The 19,048-nt window shown below is 40.2% G+C and overlaps 1 protein-coding gene across 50 annotated transcripts in view; it reads right to left on the reverse strand.

Annotated features, from left to right (window-relative positions):
* The window catches only part of RBFOX2 (RNA binding fox-1 homolog 2), a 265,092-nt gene that overhangs the window by 85,596 nt on the left and 160,448 nt on the right, over positions 1-19,048 (reverse strand). For 4 of the 50 annotated variants that reach the window (XM_070254266.1, XM_070254255.1, XM_070254256.1 and 1 more), the window contains exon 1: positions 6,836-7,275. The exons of 38 other annotated variants lie outside the window; for them this stretch is intronic. In XM_070254266.1, the coding sequence (XP_070110367.1) occupies positions 6,836-6,862 (27 nt within the window). In that variant the 5' untranslated portion in view covers positions 6,863-7,275. Of the gene's footprint in view, positions 1-6,835; positions 7,276-17,168; positions 17,735-19,048 lie in introns of those variants that run through there. 8 more of the 50 variants (XM_070254270.1, XM_070254259.1, XM_070254249.1 and 5 more) reach the window with 5 other exon arrangements.

A 19,048-nucleotide genomic window follows, 5' to 3' on the forward strand; every position in this document is an offset into this window, starting at 1 on the left:
CAAATGATAGATCATTCATATAAATTGACACAATTAGTCCAGGACAGTAAAGACTCTGAAAACCATAAGTTTTCACATCTATGAGGAATAATGCAAGGAAGTAGGTAAGATGAGCCTAGAGAAAAGCAGATTAAAGGGAACACTTAGGAGTTGTCTTCAAATATTTGGTTTTTATGAAGAAGAGAGATTAAACCACTCTATGTCATTCCAGAGGACAGAATTGGGAAGAGTGAGAAGGCAATAATGAAAACAGATTTTAGCACACCATAAGGAAAACTTTTCTACTTTTTAATGGCCAACAATAGAACTATCTTATGAAGCTGCAGCATAAAGGCAAAGCATGCAAATTTGGAATTCAGTAGATCTCAAGTTTGAAAGCTATCTCTGTATGTACAGAGCCACCAAGTGCTCAACCTCTCTAATCTCAAAGTCTAATGTATGCGAAAAACACCACCCTCAAAAGGTGATTGACAAGTGATATATGATATGAATGTAGTAATTGTTATATATGTAAATATGATTTGTATGCAAAATTGGTGCAAAGTAGGTATGCAAAAACAAGAAGTTATTTCAGTAACAGTCATTATTAGTGGTGGTTAAAAACAGGGAAGCTGGAGCCAAACTTTCTGTGTTTAAATCCTGGCGTTGCCACCTTGTGCAAGTTACTTAACCTCTCTGTACCCATTTCCTAATTTCTACAATGTGGACATTAATAGTACTTATAAGGCTGCTGAAAGGAACAAATGACATAATCAATAAGATATTGACAATAGTGCCTAATGCATAATATGCACTCTACATTGCTACCTATTATTATTATGTAATATTATAATAATGAATTCATTTTATTCAATAGTGAATGCCCTGTTATTGCAAGTATTCTATGAAAGTCTTCAACAAGTCCGAGACGGAAATTCCAGAAGTGAATCAGAGTCTCAATTAATTAATTCATTTACACAGTCAACAAATATTTACAGAATATGTAATACCTACACGCGGCATTAGAGTACAGTGGCTAAGAGTATGGATTCACAGGGCTGGCCCAGTGGCGTAGTGGTTAACTTTGTCTGCTCTGTTCCAGTGGCCCAGGTTTGGCCAGTTCGGATGCTGGGAATGGACCTATGCACCACTTAGCAAGTCCTGCTGTGGCAGGTGTCCCACATACAAAAGAGAAGAAGATGGCCAGAGATGTTAGCTCAGGACTAATCTTCCTCAAAACAAAACAAAAACAGTATGGATTTGCAAGCCAGTCTGTGGATATGAATTCCCACAACATCTCTTAGTAGCTGTGTAAACTTGGGCAAGTTACCTAACCATTACATGCCTCAGTTTCCTCTTCTGCACTATGGAGATTATCACAGAGCTGTTGAGAGGATTTGATGAGCTAACGTACGTAAAGTGCTTCGAACAGTGCCTTCTAACCATATATAAAGATTAGCTGGTTGGCTCTTACATGACCGCGTGCCAGGCACAGTCCTATAGACACTGGGAATACAACAGACTGCTGACAAGGTCCCTGACCTCAGAAAGCTTGTATTCTTTGCGGGCGGGGGGGGGGGGGGGGCCCACAGATGATAAACAAACTAACATATAACAAGTAATTATAAGGACTAAAATCAGTGATAAGTGAAGAAAAAGCAGATAAGGGCTAAGGAGTGACTGGGGAGTTCAAGTTGAGACAAGAAGGCGAGGAGAGCTCTCCCCTGAGAGGCCACGCGGATATCTGGGGTGAGCATTTTGGGCTGAGAGAAAAACAAAAGGCAAGGCCCTGAGCAGGAGGACACAAAGTGTGTTAAGGGAACAGCAAAGAGGACAGTGTCACTGGAGGAAATCTGGGAAGAGAGGGCAGCAGGAGATAAGGCTGGAGACAGCCAGGCTGCAGATCAAGGAGGGCCTTAGAGATTGGAGTAAGGACACCGGGTTTTATTCTGAGTCTGAAGGGAAACAACTGGAAGACTTTAAGCAGAGGAGTAACAAAATCAGACCTGCACTTTCAATGCTTCCCTCTGGCAATGACCTCTAATGAACTATTTGACTCCACGGTCTCCTGAACTTAATCACTCTAATAGTAATAGAGGAGCATGTAAGCATCTGAGAAATGGCCGACTGCAGCGTTTCTAACCGCTTAGAGGAGCCGAGCATGGAGTCCCGTAACAAACTTGCTACATTCAAAACAGCAAAGCATTTACTGCAGGGGAGCAATCCATTTGTGTTTGCTGGGTTTCACATACGAAGTGTTGTGAAGAAATGTTTAAGAAAGAATTGACAGTCATTTCGGAATGTTGAAAAAAAAAAAGAGTGAGGAATTATGACTCCAGAAGGGAATGCTTGAGATACCAACAACGTCGGATTCCAGAGAGGAATGGTAATCAGAAGGAGGCTGGTGGGCATGGGGTGGGAGCACCACTATGACTGGGTCCTAGTGGAGATCTGCCTGAACACAGCTGTCCAAGAAACAATCCAAGGCAAGGACTGACGTGAACACAAGTTAATAATGTGAGGACGAACCAAGAGTCAAAAGAGAGACGAAATGGTTTCCACATGGCAATCTGCAGAAATGACTTCGAAATTTCTCAGGAAGAACAGAAAACTGGAGGAACAAAACCTAGACTTTAAGCCATGCCCCACCACCGAGAAGGATCAGGAGTGTCACTTACTTTTCAACACGGAGATGTCCTCTGTAGCGATACCAATTGGAACAGCAGATTGCCAAACGCTAAGCCTACCTAGTCTCAATTGCAAAACTAAGGAGAAAGACAATGGAAAAATAAATAAAGGGAAGGGGCACAAAATGGTGTGTGTTTTGGTGGTGGTGGTGGGGTGATAGGGAAGAAAAACCATTTAATGAGTCAAAATCGTTTAGATTTAATCACACTTATGGAAATCTGGGTTTCTTTTCAGGAAAGCTAAGTAATTTCTAGAATAGCAATATTTTTCAAGTGCCAGTCTTAGCCTTGGCAAGGAAATGGTTATAAGTGAAGATATGGAGCAGTGCAGAAGAATTCAGAAAGAAAGCAAATCTCTGGAAAAAGTGAGGCTTTTTTTGGTTCATTGTAAAGGAACATAAATTAGTCTCCAACCCACAATCCCCGCCTACCCCCGACTTCCCAGAGGCCTGTGCAGCCCATAGAAAGAGGAAAGTGTGCCAAAACAAACAGTGTGGGCTGCAGCCCTGTGATGAAGGGTGGGATGAGGTTTGGGTGGAACTGGCAGGCAACCGAATGGAATCACTTTAAAGCAATGCCACAAAATGGAGACTAAATAATCACTGAGGACTTTCAAGATTCACAGAAAATGGGATATTCTTAGCTAAATCATGGAACAGAGTCTCTACTTCAACTCATTGCAAAAAAACAAAACAGCAAAGATAGGAAAAAATGAAACAAAGCAAAACATACCTGCTCTCCTATCTGTCTTTAATTAAAGCATAAAATACCCTCCCTCTTCTCTTCTCCCAACCACCCTAGAACCGAACATGGAACTGGCAGCAGCTCAGGTGAAAGACTTCAGCTACAAAGGGGGGAGATAGCAGACAATGGAACTGGTGATTCATTACAAAAGAATACACTCCAGAGCGCCTGCTGCCACACGGGCTCGCGCCACCACTTAAAGGAACAGCAACCCCCTTCCCAACCTCCCCGATTCTTAACACCTTCCCTCCTCGTGGTCCTGATGGAAAACAGATTTTGAAGAAAATGCCAGCAAAGCACTGAGCTGTCCAAGAAAGGGAGGGCTTTGTGTTCCACAGAAACTGGCAGTCTTACACTATAGCAGAGTACAAAAATTTTCTTTCACATCCATAGTGTAAAATCTTTTCCTATCTCCCTAGTATACTTTCCCTTTCAAAGACAAACAGTATAACTGAGTCTGAGTCTGGCTAAATATTTTTTTATTAATTGGAGCTGAAGTCATTTGCAATTGTTTTTCTAATTTTACATATGAAAATGATTTCTCCTCTTTTCCTTCCTTTTATTCAATGTTGTTATTTTCACAGATGTCAGGAGATACAATAATTTGGTTCACATGTTCAGAAATAAGAAAGCTTCTCAGTGAAATACTCCTACAACATATACGTAAACAACAGATAAACCTAAAGTCATTTTAAAAAGTTGCATGAGTATGTCTATCTACTATATCAGAATTTTGTGATTAAACTGCCATTTGCTTTTTTTTTTAAAGCAAAGGGTTGACTAGTTATTGTAAATGACAGAGTAGTTTGCTAATTAAACCAAAAACAGGCCTCATAAGACTAGAGCATACATAATACTAAAGCGCACACGTTGTGTAACTACTGATATGGATCTAATACCGTATGGTGAAAACGTCATCCACTGAAAGCCCTCCACCCTTCTTCCACTAAGTGAGCGATGGAAATTAAGGGATATAGAGACGTTAAGATGTGAGAAGCAAGGAACCTGGGTGACAAAATGGTGAAAACATATCTAACTACCTTTCTTAATATACTAGTCAAGACACTGAGTACCCTAATAGACCATTTAACTTTGATAACCAAACTGTAAACAGTGTAGACATTTTATATTTGGAAAGCTTCCATGACAGATCATTATCAAATACAGGGATTAGATGTCTGGCTCGAAAAACTAAAAACCAAAAAATCCCCTAAAAAATCAAAACCAAAAAAAACCCATAGGACAAATAAAGATTTGGCCCATCTAGTTACTTCCTTTGATTTTTTTTTCCTAGATTACTAAGAACTATGTATGCTATGTTAACATAGAAAGTGCATACACCAAAACAAATATGCTGGAATACTGAAAATTCACAAATTTGATATTCTATACTTTCCAGCTGTATAAATTCAGGATGGGCAAAAATTAGTTACTTCTTTCCTTCAGCATTCAACACACCCCGAGAAAGTCATAATGATTTTAACTTATCTATTAAAATTCTTAACCACCAAGAAATCTTGTTTTCCAGCTTCTATCTCTTCTGCTTCATTCCTAAAATTATAGTTTTCTTAAACACCAATATTAAGACCACAATAGTGTTTTTATACGCATGTGCGTTCTAACTTGTGCTCACACATGCTTAACCAGCTCCTCTAGAAACTACGGGCACATGTTCCAAGAGGGCCAAAAAACCTCTGATTATAAAGTCCTAGTTTAGATAACTCTTTCACTGATTTAAAAATATATATAATGAAAAGTCAAGTGCTTGAAAAGCCTTCAGTAATAGCTGAGAAAGAAGAGAGCCGATACCCTCTAATATTGCAGTTAATGAAAACTGAATGAGGCCACAAAGCTTAAGAGGTATCATCTCCCAAGCAACAAAGAGAATCCAGAAAGAGGTTTTCTCTCTTATGGAAATTTTTTAAAAGTAAAGCAATATTTCAAAAGAGTTAATTAGGTTGACGATGAAGGGATAAGACGTGGAAGAGAAAATGCTTCAAGGGTTTCTCCACTTTCCAAAAGAGGGAGGGGTTTCCTGATCTCCAAACTCAGATCTGGTGAAAAATTACTTTGGAAAGACATATTCTTTGAAACTTCCCTTTCCTCTAGGTCATGTTGGGAGAATCTCCCTAACGCTTTCCCTCCTTCCAAACAGCACTGCAGGGCATTATATAACATTTAACGGAACAGGGTTTCAGCTCCTAAAATGATGCCTCCATCCAGATAAGCTAGCTGACTCTCTCGCCCTCCGGTGGTGACTTGGAGAGGAAAAGAGAAGAGAGAATACAAAAAAAGGGCAACCTCCTTAAAAGGAAAGCACTGTCCAGTGATGAAATTTCCCTACAGAGCATAAAAGCCTGGAGTGAAACTGATCCTAAGTCTGAGACTAAAAGACATGAATGTTGTACAATGCAAATGATTTCTCATTGATAAATCACAGCCTCATCATTCCCTCTCAATCTACATATAAAGAGAAAAGGGTAAAGGAACCTACAGAAGGGTGCCAACAAGAAAAATAGCACTGCCAGGGGAAACCAGGGGAGAGTATTCACCTTTCCATTTGTCAGGAATGACTTGCTAAAATGCAGATTAGATATTGCCTGGCATAAGCAAAGACAGGCAGAGAGGCAGAGGGAGAGAGAGAGAGAGAGGGAGGGGGAGAGAGAGAGACAGAGAGAGAGAGGGAGAGGGAGGGAGAGAGAGAGACAGAGATCTCTTCCATTTCCTACTCCCTCTCCTTCAGATGCCTTTTAATGCCCCTGTGATTGCCATTTATACATTCAGATCTGTTCTCCTGTCGGGGAGGGCTCTACCTGCCTTTGCTGCACCTGGATGCTCCTATGGTTCCTACTGAAAACATCCTTTGCCAGTGACAAAGCCATGAAAATGCAATATATTTTCCTAGCCTTCATTTTTAATAAGCCATTTAAAGCAAAGGCAGGACAACTGCGATTCCATGGCCAATCCTGAGACACCGAAGTGAAGCAGGAATCAGATTTCCCTAGAACACAAATTCTTCTGCAATTCCTAAAAGGAAGTCAATCCCTCGCCCCTCTTTTTGGCAGTCTACAAGAACCTCTTCCTACCTCTGCAGTCTCTCCCTCCCTCTTCTCAGAACCAAGACAAAGAGGGAGACAAACCCCCACAGGGTCTTTCCTGAGCTACAGCTGCACAGTACAGGAAACAGGAATCCGCTACGGAGCAAGGGGGGGGGGGGAGAAAAAAGGGTACGATACATCTCACACACACGCACACACAGACGCGCAACAGACACAGACTAGCACTTTTCAGCTGATAACAATAAATCTGGCCTTTTCTAAGACGACAATAATAATTAAAACTCTGCTTACTATACCCCGTCCCCATCTCTTTATTCGGATCCCAGGAAGGAGAAAAGAAACACAGTGAGGAAACACCAGTCTTACCTGAGTTACCATGTTCTTTTTCTCCATAAACCAAACGGAATAGCTGATGAGCCCGTCAAAGCAGTTGTGTCGGGGCCCGCCTCCACCGCTTTCTTTTCCACCCCCCTCCCCCCCCCAGGCTAGCTATTTAAGGGAGGGTAATGGATCTCCCTTTATCCCGTTTTCCTTCCTTTTTCTTTCTAGTGTTTCTTCCTTTCTTTTCTCTTCCTTTCTGGCAGTCTCTCCCCCTCCTTCCTTCTCCAGCTCCCTCCCATATCTCAGGCAGATGGCTGAAGGAAGCCCCACCCCTGAATGCCTAAGGTAATTAATCAGAGGAGAGCCCCACCTCTTCCTCCTCCCCCCACCCCCTCCCGGCAGGCTGACATCTCCCAACTCCAGAAACAGGCCTGCTGGAGAATGGCAGTTTGGTGTGTGCTTTGCGCACGCGTGTGTGTGTGTGTGTGTGTGTGTGTGTGTGTGTGTGTGTGTGTGAGAGAGAGAGAGAGAGAGAGAGAGAGAGAGAGAGAGAGAGAGAGGAAAGGAGGGAAGAAGGGGAGGAGAGGGAGGGGCAGGCGCCATGTGCAGGCATATTTTAAGGAGTGAATATCTGCGATGGTGGCATTAATTACACAGCACTGGAAGCATTCATAGCAGCTCACCACAGTTCATACAGACTTAAAATATTCCATCCATGACTACCTCATAATAAATAAGAAATGAAACAAAAATTCTTTTTAAAAAAGTATTTCCATTCATGTCCAGTTTATAGGTGTAGTGGATTTAAGGGAAGATGAGAAAAGCTGCTGAACGACCACTGCCTGGAAGGTTTTCAAGGAACAGGGAATGTGCAGGAAGCTGCTTGTCCTGAACCGGTCTAATGACTGCACAGGACCAGCAGAGAGGAGGAGGCTAACTTAGGAGCTTATTTTTTTCTAGTGTAAAAAAACCCCTGGGGATTCTGAAAAAGGGGGCTACAAACATGACTGCTTTAAGAAACTTAAAGTGTGTACAAAGGTGGATACAAATTTGCTTGAGGCTTCCAGCTTCATTAAAAGTTCTGGCTAATCGAGAATTCTCCCTTTGTGTTCCCCAGCCTTCTGCATTTCAGCCATTAGTGAAAACATAAACTCTTCCTTATACACACACTGACGTTCGTGTCATCACTAAAACAGTCACCATTACTATAGACTGCAATAGATAGAGAGGGTCTGGGAGAATGTTTTCTGAACACAAGAGTTTCTTTAAAGTTCTCTTATTAAAAAGACATAATGAAAAAAAGCATCAAAGATGTGAGTCAGTCTAGAAGTCCTCGTCTAAGTCCTAGTTCCGCACTTTACACGTGATCTTGGAAAAGTCTTTAACGTCTGAATATAAACTTCATAATCTCCCTACTTTATATTATGAAATATTCAAATAAAATAATCTATGTGAATGTCTGATGAGTTTATGATGTTTACTGTTTCTCATAAAAATGAAGATTTTCTAATTTTTTAAAGTATTCTAATAAGATCCTTTTCTAAAGGATTTTATTATATGTTTTAGTTATGCTATATTTATTATGTTATAACCCCTAATAGATTACCCCAAGGGCAAAGAGACTGATTACAATATTAAGCTTCCTGTTTTTAAGATAAACACATAAAGAAATCAAAATTAAAAATCACAAATCACAAATCACATTGAGGATACACACAGTTTTTTGCTGTCTCTCTACAAGGATTGTTTGGCAAAATATATAACCAGGCTTTTTACTGAGTACCTATGATATGTCAGAAACTATTCTGGGCATTTCACAGACATCTGTATACTTTTGGTATAATCCATAATATATAAAGAAATATGTACAAAAGAATGGGATCTTTAAATATTAGGAAAAAGCACTATGAGAAAAGGAATAGATCAATACTAGGCTTGTTTTTGTTGTTTTTTTTGTTGAGGAAGATTAGCCCTGAGCGAACTGCTGCCAATCCTCCTCTTTTTGCTGAGGAAGACTGGCCCTGAGCTAACAACTGTGCCCATCTTCCTCTATTTTATACGTGGGACGCCGACCACAGCATGGCTTACCAAGCGGCGCCATGTCCACATCTGGGATCCGAACCAGTGAACCCTGGGCCGCTGAAGCGGAACATGTGCACTTAACCGCTGTGCCACTGGGCTGGCCCCTCCAGGCTTGTTTTTATTTAAGATTTTTAGAAATGATCTGGAAGATAGAATATATTGCATTCTCTGAACTTGCAACTCAACAGCCAATCAGAAGGAGAGGAAATGCAGTCAAACTTTTTTAAAGACCAAGCGAATAAGCAGAAAAGAGGTAGGTGAGTTTCAACCCAGATGTGGGGGCAACCCAAGGTACTTTTGGCAAAATCTAAACCATATTTATGGGATAATTATTTACATTTTTAGGTCTAATATCAGAAATAAACCTAAGAATCACTGTATCCCACTCTCTGAATCCAGTGGTCCATTTTAGTGCTGGGGCAAAACGCCCTGAGCCCCAAGAAATTAGACTCCCTCCACTCTCTGCCACACGCACGTCCCCTTAGCAAAGCCGCAGCTATCCTGAAGCTTGTGCGTACAGCCTCCTTGGGAACAAAGCCCCAAGGTAAGATTTTTTTTTAATAAATAAGGCAAATGAGGGATCCCTACATGCAAGAAGTCTAGGACTAGGACAAAGGCTTCCTTAGGCCTGGTATTCATGCCTCTTTTCTACATTAGGACCAATATTTTATACCGCAGATAATAAGCTTATAAAAGTCATCACCACAAGAAAGAATTAGTATGAGCTAAAAGTAAAAATAAATATTAAAATGATTTTCATAAACTCACTGAAGAACAGGATCACAGTGAGCACTGGACAAATTCAAGGGTATTTTGAAGTGGTCCCTGACTTTAAAGGCCGGTATTACAGAGGACACTTTGCTCGCTGGTGCCCGAGAGAGAGAGGAGTAACTGAACAGCCTGGAACTGACCCAGCAAACAACTGGAGGCCCCTGGTGGCTGAATGTGTCCAGCAGTGTACCAAGGAGAAACTCACTTCAGGGCATTTTCGGGGTGAGGCGTGGGGGGTAATGCAGGGGGTGGGGTTCAGGAAGTTGGGGAGGTGAGCAGGCACACACAGAAAAAGAATGTCAACTAAGGGAGGAGACCATGTCCACCTTGGAGGATCAATTCCCAGCTTCGAGCACAATGCCTGGTAGATGCTGGGTATACAGTAAATATTTGTTAAATAAACAAATGAAGGAACTTCTACTAGTTGTCTCAATTCCTCGCTTCCTCAATGTTTCATGCAGTCCCCAGAACTCCAGCTTCCTTTCCCCCATATCACTCAATGGAAATTTATCTTATTCAAGTCACCAAAGACCTTTGGATGGCCAAATTCCATGGACATTTCCTATCTTCTTTGACTTACCTGTGGCATCTGGCACTCCCCCCTTTTGGAAACTCTCATTCTCAGCTTCAAGCAATACCAGTCTTTCCTCATTTTCCTCTTGCCCTGTTCACTCGCTTCCCCATCTTACTCTTCTTCCTCTGCCTACCATTCTAAAAGCTGATATTGCTTGAGGTGTCATCCTTGGAGCTCTTTTTATTGCATGCCACAGGTTCTTAACCCAACATATATAGCTCCTCACACAGACACCCCAATGGAAATTTTTCTTATGTGCATTTCTGTGCAGAGAGGATCCACAGTGTTCATCAGATTCTCAAAGGGTAAAAAGCTAAACACTACTGAACATGCTTGCTCTACATGATGTCATCCATCCCATCACTCCAATTATCACCCATTTACCCGCATTTCTATGTCCGGTCCAGATATCTCTCCTGAACTCCAGATCGAAATATCCAACTGCCAAATAATGGTCAACTCCATTTAGATATCCTACAAATTTCTCTAATTTAAAAGTCCAAAACTAAATTACATTCTCATAACCAAATCATTAATTCATTTAACAAATGTTTAAGTGCCTACTATGTACCAAGCACTGTTCTAGGCACCAGGGGAAAACAGTAATGGACAAAAAAAGATAAAAATCCCATATGAGTAAAGCTACTCATTCTACCATGTTTCTTTTCTTAACCAGTAAAATAGCTACCACTTCTTGAGAACTTACTCTGCAGCAACTTCTTATCAAGCAATTACATATATCATTAGTTCATGTCATCCTCATGATGATATTTTAATCTTCTTTTTAGAGATGAGGCAACTAAGACTAAGTGAAGCTAAGCATCTTGCCCAAAGTCATCCTTGCTAGCAGGCTGGAGAGCTCAGACTCAACCCCAAATCTGACGGAAAGTCTGGAGTCCTTCCAAGACTCCTCCTTCCCACTCAATACCCAAACCAGAAGCAAGTCCTTTTGATTTCTCTGAGATCTGCCCTTTTTCCATCCCTATCACCATGAATTCAGCTCTGACCTTATTATTTTATATCTCGTCTCCTACTTGTCTCTGCCTCCAGTCTACCACTCTTCCCATCCAAGCTTCTTACTACTGCCAGAGTGATCTTTGTAAATGTAAATCTCATCATGCCACTTCCCTGATTAAAATCCTCACCCACTCCTCACAGCCTAAAAGGGGGGGAAATCCTAACTCTTAAGTAGGCACTTAACACATAATCTGGCTTCAGCATCGCTGTCAGAGTCACTATTCCCCCTTCCCACCCCCACCCTTCTCTGCTCCCAACACAGACGTGCAGTTAGTTCCTCAAGGACACCATGTTCCTGGTTCTTTTCTGTTTTCTGTTCTTACTCCCTTGAATATGGTCTTCTCTCTGGTTAATTCATCCTTCAAGGCTCACTTCAGGGATCTCCTGCTCCAGAAAGCCACTCCTGACCCTACCTGCTCCCACATCTGGGTTAGGTACCCCTTATCCCTGTGCCTTAGCACCTAACCCATGGTTCATAAGTGTTGGGGTTGTGGCTTCTGCACAATTATGACTACACTGTATGTAATCAGAGAGTAGGAATTGTGTGTTTCATACCACATCCCCAGTTCCTAACCCAGTGCCTCAATACACAGCAAATGAATGTTTGTTTAAATCAAACAATAATGCCTTGATTTCTACCTCTAGCCATTTATTTACCCATACATGGCTATCTAAGAATGAAGAGTATCTAAATGGTTACCAAAATAACCACCAAATGCCACAATATAAAAGCATTCTTTTTTTTCCCAAAAGAATACTTGGAAATATCTTCAAATTTATAAATTTACTTCAGTATCTTAGAAATCGGAAACTGAAAGGAAGACGTACAAAAAGAAAGAGTGGGAGAAGGGCCTTATTTTCAACTTTATTAGAATAGTTCAGATTCTAGACAAAATAATACTCACTGATTTAAAAAAAGAACAACTCACCAATTTGCTCTTGCTCTTCACAATTTTACATAGATGGGATTCAACTTCCCTACCTTCCACCCACCAGCAACGCTAGAAAAGCAGATCCGAGAGTCCCTGACTAGGAGGCAGGTTTTGCTCATCCTTTCCCAGGCTGCCTCTGACACCAAGTGAAAAGCAACATTAAAGGGACGGCACTTCCTGCAATAATAAGAACTTGTTAGTATAAAAGCTCTTCACAGTACGCCCCCACACAATAACCCTACCTGAGTGTAAATAACAATTTACACCTAATAGATATTAAATACCTTCCCAGGAGCATCTCTAACAGAATACCACTTTAATATCCTTTGCCCCAACATTCCCTTTAATATAAATGAAGCCAAATTATAGCTAACTCTATTATTTCCCAGCTTCTTTTCTCTAGTTTAGGCAGGGTTCAGTTATATAGAACCCTTTCTAGAAAAAAAGGTGAGTGGAGAATTTGAAATCAACTGCTTTAGGCCTTATATGCTTATAAAACCAAATAAACCTCATATTTATTTCTTGCTCCCCAAAATCAAACCTTTAGAACAAGACCACAAATAACATACACTAAGACATCGGTGAGGCCAGAGAAATTAGAAAACATGATTTCACAAATTATTATCTAGATTTGGGTAACATACTCTTATATCTTTAAAATATCCCAAACTCTAGACAACTAGAGTCATATATACAACTGAAATTATGTATACATTCTCTGTATTCTGTGAGAGATCAAGGAAAAGGTTCTTAGACAAATATTAAAAGGGATGGGATGTAAACAAATTTATCAATAACTAGATTGTCAAGAAAATAATACCTGATCAATCTATGAAAACGGAAGTGTGCTGCTTCTCCAATACTAAAATATGCTGAGTCTCTATTACTAAATTACTGGAGATTCTGCTGTCCTTTACCACCAAAGCCCCAGGCCTGGCATAGCATCTCACACAAGCAGGTTCTCAAGAAGCACTCTCAAAATGAGAAAGAATACATATGTCCCTCTCCAACACGATCACAAAGCGGAGAGCCTCTGGGCTAGTTCACTTTACGGCATCCACATACCTGGGCATACTCTAGGCAAATGTCTGTTAGATAGGTAACCTTCCGCCTCTCTCTCTTCCAGGTGCCTGATATCATGAAGCTGTACTTGGCTGTCCTGAAGCCTCAAATCAGGACACTTAGCTACACCCCAAGTAATGTAAGACCCTGCTGCTGCTTCCTCCAACTGCCCCAATTCACCTTAAAATGATGATCAGTGCCAACGTGTTTGTTAGGTGACAGGTTAAGTGAAACTGCCTCAGGAAAACCTGTGATAGACAAACCCCTAACTTGCAACAACAGATACATTTTTCCCCTATTTTTTATTATTGTGGTAAAATACATAGAACATAAAATTTACCATCTTAGCCATTTTCGAGTCTACATTTCAATGGTATTATATACATTCATGATGCGCTGTCATCACCATCACCCATCTCCAGGACTCTTCTCGTTTTTTAAAACTGAAACACTATACCCGTTAAACAATAACTCCCCATTCTCCCTGTCCCCAGAGCCCCTGGCAGCCACCATTCTACTCTCCGTCTCTGTGATTCTGACTACTCTGGCACCTCGCAGAAGCGGAATCAGATAGTATTTGTCTTTTTGTGACTGGCTTACTTCTCTTAGCATGATAGCGTCAAGGTTCATCCACACTGCAGCTTATGTCAGAATTTTCTTCCTTTTTAAGGCTGGACAACATTCCACTGCATGTCCATACCATATTTTGGTAGCCATCCATCCACTGATGGACACTTGAGTTGTTGCTTCTGCCTTTCGGCTATTATGAATAATGTTGTTATGAACAGGGGTATACAAATATCTCTGCTTTCCACTCTTTTGGGTATATACCCAGAAGTAGAATTGCTGGGTCATATGGTAACTCTATTTTTAAGTTTTTGAGGAACCACCATACTGTTTTCTACAGCAGCTGTACCATTTTACATTCTCATCAACAGTGCACAAAGCTTCCAATTTCTCCACATCCTTGCCAATACTTGTTATTTTCTGGGTTTTTTGACAGTAGCCATCCTAACAAGTTATATTTTAACCATCCAGTCAGAGGCAGTAAATGTTTAATCCAAAAGAGTAATTTCAGGAACAGTTTCTCAAACAGATTTTTTCTGGGCAGGGAGACCACACTCATGGTCCTTTAAATCATATCTACAAGCCCCTATCTACTTACCCTGCCTGTATTTTAAACTGATTTGGCCTAGATATGGTTCTGCAAAAATTATAATAAAATAACCGATTTCAATTGCACACTCTTAAGACAGACATGATTTTATTAACAACAAGAGCAATGAAAGGTCAAGTACCTAAAATACTTGTATTGCCTTATATTGAGGAGAACTCACTTTGTTTCATTATCTCAACACTAGCAATTCCAGAAATACTTAATTTAAAAGATAGGTGCAAAACCTTTAATTTTTTAAAAATACTATTCAATCACATCCTCAATCATTTCCAACTGCATAATGCATTAGTATAGAACTACAAGTTTATGCAACAAGGAGCTTTGATTTAACTATGTATAAGAATATAACAGAAGCTAAAAAGAAAATTTTACAACCATAGTTGAGATAAGAGTTTGGGTAGCAAATGACCATCTATTACTCATTTATTATGCACTGAAAGAAAATTGTTACTTTAACAGAATTAATAAACAGGATTGTGAAATAGTTTTGGATCCTTCAACTCAAAATTGTTTTTTGAATCCCATTAAGTTCCCAGGTGTGGTGGAATAGAGAGTGTACTCTTAAATTTTAACATCTTATTACCCACATTTCTTCTTTTTCTTTCTTTCTTTCTTTTTTTTTTTTGAGGAAGATTAGCCCTGAGCTAATTACTGCCAATCCTCTTCTTTTTGCTGAGGAAGACTGGCCCTGAGCTAACATCGTGCCCATCTTTCTCTACTTTATATGTGGGACGCCTACCACAGGATGGCTTGCCAAGTGGTGCCATGTCTGCACCCGGGATCCAAACCAGCGAACCTGGGGCCACCAAAGTGGAAAGTGCACTTAACCGCTGTGCCACCAGGCCGGCCCTATTGCCCACATTTCTAAGCTGCCATAATTTCAGATAGAATAAAGCTACTAAATGGAGCAAAGCCAGGAAAGCGTTGTTTCAAATACTGAGCTCTAAATTTATCAGTACTCAATCTTAACGACCAAAGAGATTTTAAACTTTTTGGCAAAAAGTTAACACTCAGCACTCTAGACTCTTACGTGATGGGATTAGCGGCATCTTAGTTATTAACTTGCTGAAATCCAGAATCAGAAAATTCTAGGCCATTACGAAACATATTCCTGAATATCTATTTGCCTTTAACTTAGTAGCACTATAAAACTCATTTTGTCATAAATGAATAAAATTTTCCTGCAAAAGACTTTATCAAACATAATTTTTACACAGGAACTGTTTAATCCACCCCATAACTTTTATTTTTTGGGGGGTGGTCAATTTTCTACCTCAAAAAATTTATTCACGTATCATAATTTTTTTTCATATATCTTCCATACCTCAATTTTCTTTGGAAACACTTTTACTTTTTCAGTTTTGTTCCTCAGACGATTTTACTTCTAAGTCCCTTACTCTGCTGGTTAGGTCTCAGAAATTTACCATTCACATATGTTTCCCTTCAAAAGCACATTAATATTTACTTGTACGAAGCTTTGCTTCTAATCTATTCTTGTGACACTTCTGGCCTTAAACCGTTATACAGACCGATCTATTGTTTCATGCCACCAGACAAACAGTTCAGAGATAAATAAGACCCACAAACATATCAAAACCTCATTATGGTAAATATAATATACTATTAATTTGAATAACTCAAAATAATGGAAACAGTTACAGAGTTAATACAAAACAGATAGTATAGACCAATGAGTTAGAATATAAAGAAACATAACCACATCCCCTCCCCACATGACTTCAATGCTCGTAGCTTAAGACTTGAATGAGTTGTGAGAGCTTACCCAACAGGTCCAGTTACAAAAACCTTGGTTTAGCCTTTAGGCCCCAAATCTCTAATAAGATGTGCTGGTTAGTTTGTCACTTCCTTTAACCCTACGCATTTCTGTCCAAACTACAACTTGGGAGCTAATTATTAGAGAAATGGCCATTTGGAAGAAAAAAATAATTAAGTGCCATGAAAACACAAATAAACTGAGAAACCAAGTAGTACCTAAAATTCAGAATTATTGTATTAACAGTTTTTATTTTCCTATTTTAGGTTTTCAAGCATAGTCAATTAATATTTCAAGGAATCACGAATGTGAAAGATCATCTAGTTCAACTCCTTCATTTATTCATTCCTTTACATAAGGAAAGCAAAGTCAAGAAAAATAAAGTTACTTGAGCACGAACACAGAGGTGGTTAACACTATAGCTTGAATCAGAATCCAGGATTCTTAACTTTAATTTCACTCACTATACTGCTACTAAGTTCAGGCAAATAAATATGCAGGAATATTCTTGATAATGGCCTAAAATTCTCTGATTCTAGATTTCAACAAGTTAACAAGTAAGATGCCATGAATCCCATCACACGAGTCTAGAGTGTCACGTTAAGCGTGGGGAGAGTGCCCTCTACTGAATATTACCTTTCTGAAAAACACAGCAGCAACCTTCGGAAACTGCCATCTGTGCTTCTCATCTACTCCAAATGAAACGTCAAGTGAACATGGTGGCTTAGTTATGCTACATTTGTAATGCCAAGAGGGAATCTCTCTGAAGCTTCAGAACTTCTAGAGTTGAAAGAAACCATCCGTGCCCAGCCCTCAACACTATAAAACTCAAAACCTCCCGTTACAGCAAATTAGCAAAAAACTTCGGGAAATCTATACCCTGAATGGCACCAGGTCAAGACAGAAAACTTGTAAGCATTTCATCCCACCATAAAACCTTCACATCAATCAAATAGTATCTAGAGAACAAGTTATAACTCTTAGCTTACCTGGACAACAGGATATTGATAATCCATACAATATACACCATACATAGCAAAGAGGAAAAAAAGTCTTCAGATAAAGACAGTACAAAAAGTGTCTAAGCTTTTGCCTTGTTTGGTCTGGCTGTCCTGTCCAAAGGAACTAGGTAGCACCAAAAACTCCTTGGCTGACTTCTAATCTACGCAGATATGTATGCTGGCTCAGATGATGAAGTTGGAGCCTGGTTCAGCCCAGGCTTCCAACCCAGTAAGATTCAACACTACACAAAAGAAATGTTCAGGGAAAAGCAAAAAGCTCCAGCTGAGTTACTAGTTATAGACGGCAAACTACACTAGAGATTTGCTGTTACTGTTGGTTTTAAACTGACAACTCCACCAGAAGCTCAAGTGGCAGAGAGTGACAGCCAAAGAAGGGAACACCGGCTCACACAAAAACGGGAGGAAACACAAGGTATCCAGGATCCAAAACGATATATATCTTCCAGGCTTGAAGTGCGTCAGAGGGAACACTCCCAATCCAGGACACAGAAAGGCAGATGGGACTGGGGTTATTTCTCTATTCCTTCTTGGGCGGGCCCATGCGCGTGCGCACGCACACACCACAGGCACACACACACACCCCTCTCACGATCTCCGGGAGAGACAGGTGTTAGGATTAACAGTATAAAATCCTTCTGCTGTGGATAGGAATGGGAGAAAAAGAAGTCACACGGCTACATGCAGTAAAGGGATCCCTTTCATGACACTGTATGTTCGTGTATCATTTAACGCCTCCTTCACTGTGCTTTAACAGAGGCTAGGACAGCTGGCAGGATCAACACTAGAAAAGAGGAAGGTGGCCCCAGCTCTCAGGGAACATGAGTCCACTGGAGACCTTCAGATATGCAAGCTACTCTCTCAGCTGTTCCAGTCAAACATGAAGGATTAACTCCGGCTGCCTGCAAAAAGCTGGGGGTGGAGAGGTCTTTTTAGAAAAGCCAGTTGCCTTTCCCCTTTTAGGAAGCTGCTATACCCACCCTAGCATTACACACAAACACACATGTGCACACATATTTCTCTAACAGATATTAAAAGCAGTAACAAACATGGACAGATGTTAAGTCAGTCTGACAAAGCCTGGCAGGTTAGAGATGGCTTTCAGAGCCTAAACGGCCCGTTTAAATCCACAGAGCTGTTAAGTAATTCTTAGAAAATAAGACACAGAGAGAAGAAAGTGAAAATAAATGCTTCTTAGTAAGACACACACCATTTCTAACTATTGCTCCTAAGAAATCCCCTACTTGGGGAAACATTCAAAAGTTGGAAATAATAAATAATTCTAAATTAGTTTCAGGGGCTATGATGTCCCTAACTTTGAGAGCAAGTACTTTTATAACATGTTTCAGTAAGATTACACTGTGAGGAGTAAACGTAACTGGGAGGCATCTGTGAGAGTTTATGTATTACTGTGCCCACTCCCTGGCCCAGTGCAATTTTTCTCCTTTTATGGTCACTGCAATTTATTTTAGGATTGTTCAGAAGAAATCATTTTTTAAGAGTCAAAATGGCCTTCGTACATCTAAGACAGTTCTCTTGGTTAAACATTTACCTTAAATCGTTTCTAAGAGATTAGGAGGACCACCACAACGTACTAGATTATCTTCAGATTGCTGGTACTGAGTATGTGTGTATTACACATGAGGAACAATAATAAATCAATTCGGTATAATTTTTAAAAGCATTTAACTGAGCATCTATTACACACAAGGTACTATTCTAAGCACTGGAGAAATGAACAGACACAGTCTTGTTGTCAAGGACTTCAAAGTTTATGGAAGAAATAGGTAAGTACATAGGTAAACCCAAAAGGTAAAAGGATGCTACAGCGCAAAATAAAACATTGTAGG

This window comes from Equus caballus, chromosome 28 (genome assembly GCF_041296265.1).
Source record: "Equus caballus isolate H_3958 breed thoroughbred chromosome 28, TB-T2T, whole genome shotgun sequence".
NCBI classification, from domain to species: Eukaryota; Metazoa; Chordata; class Mammalia; order Perissodactyla; family Equidae; genus Equus; species Equus caballus.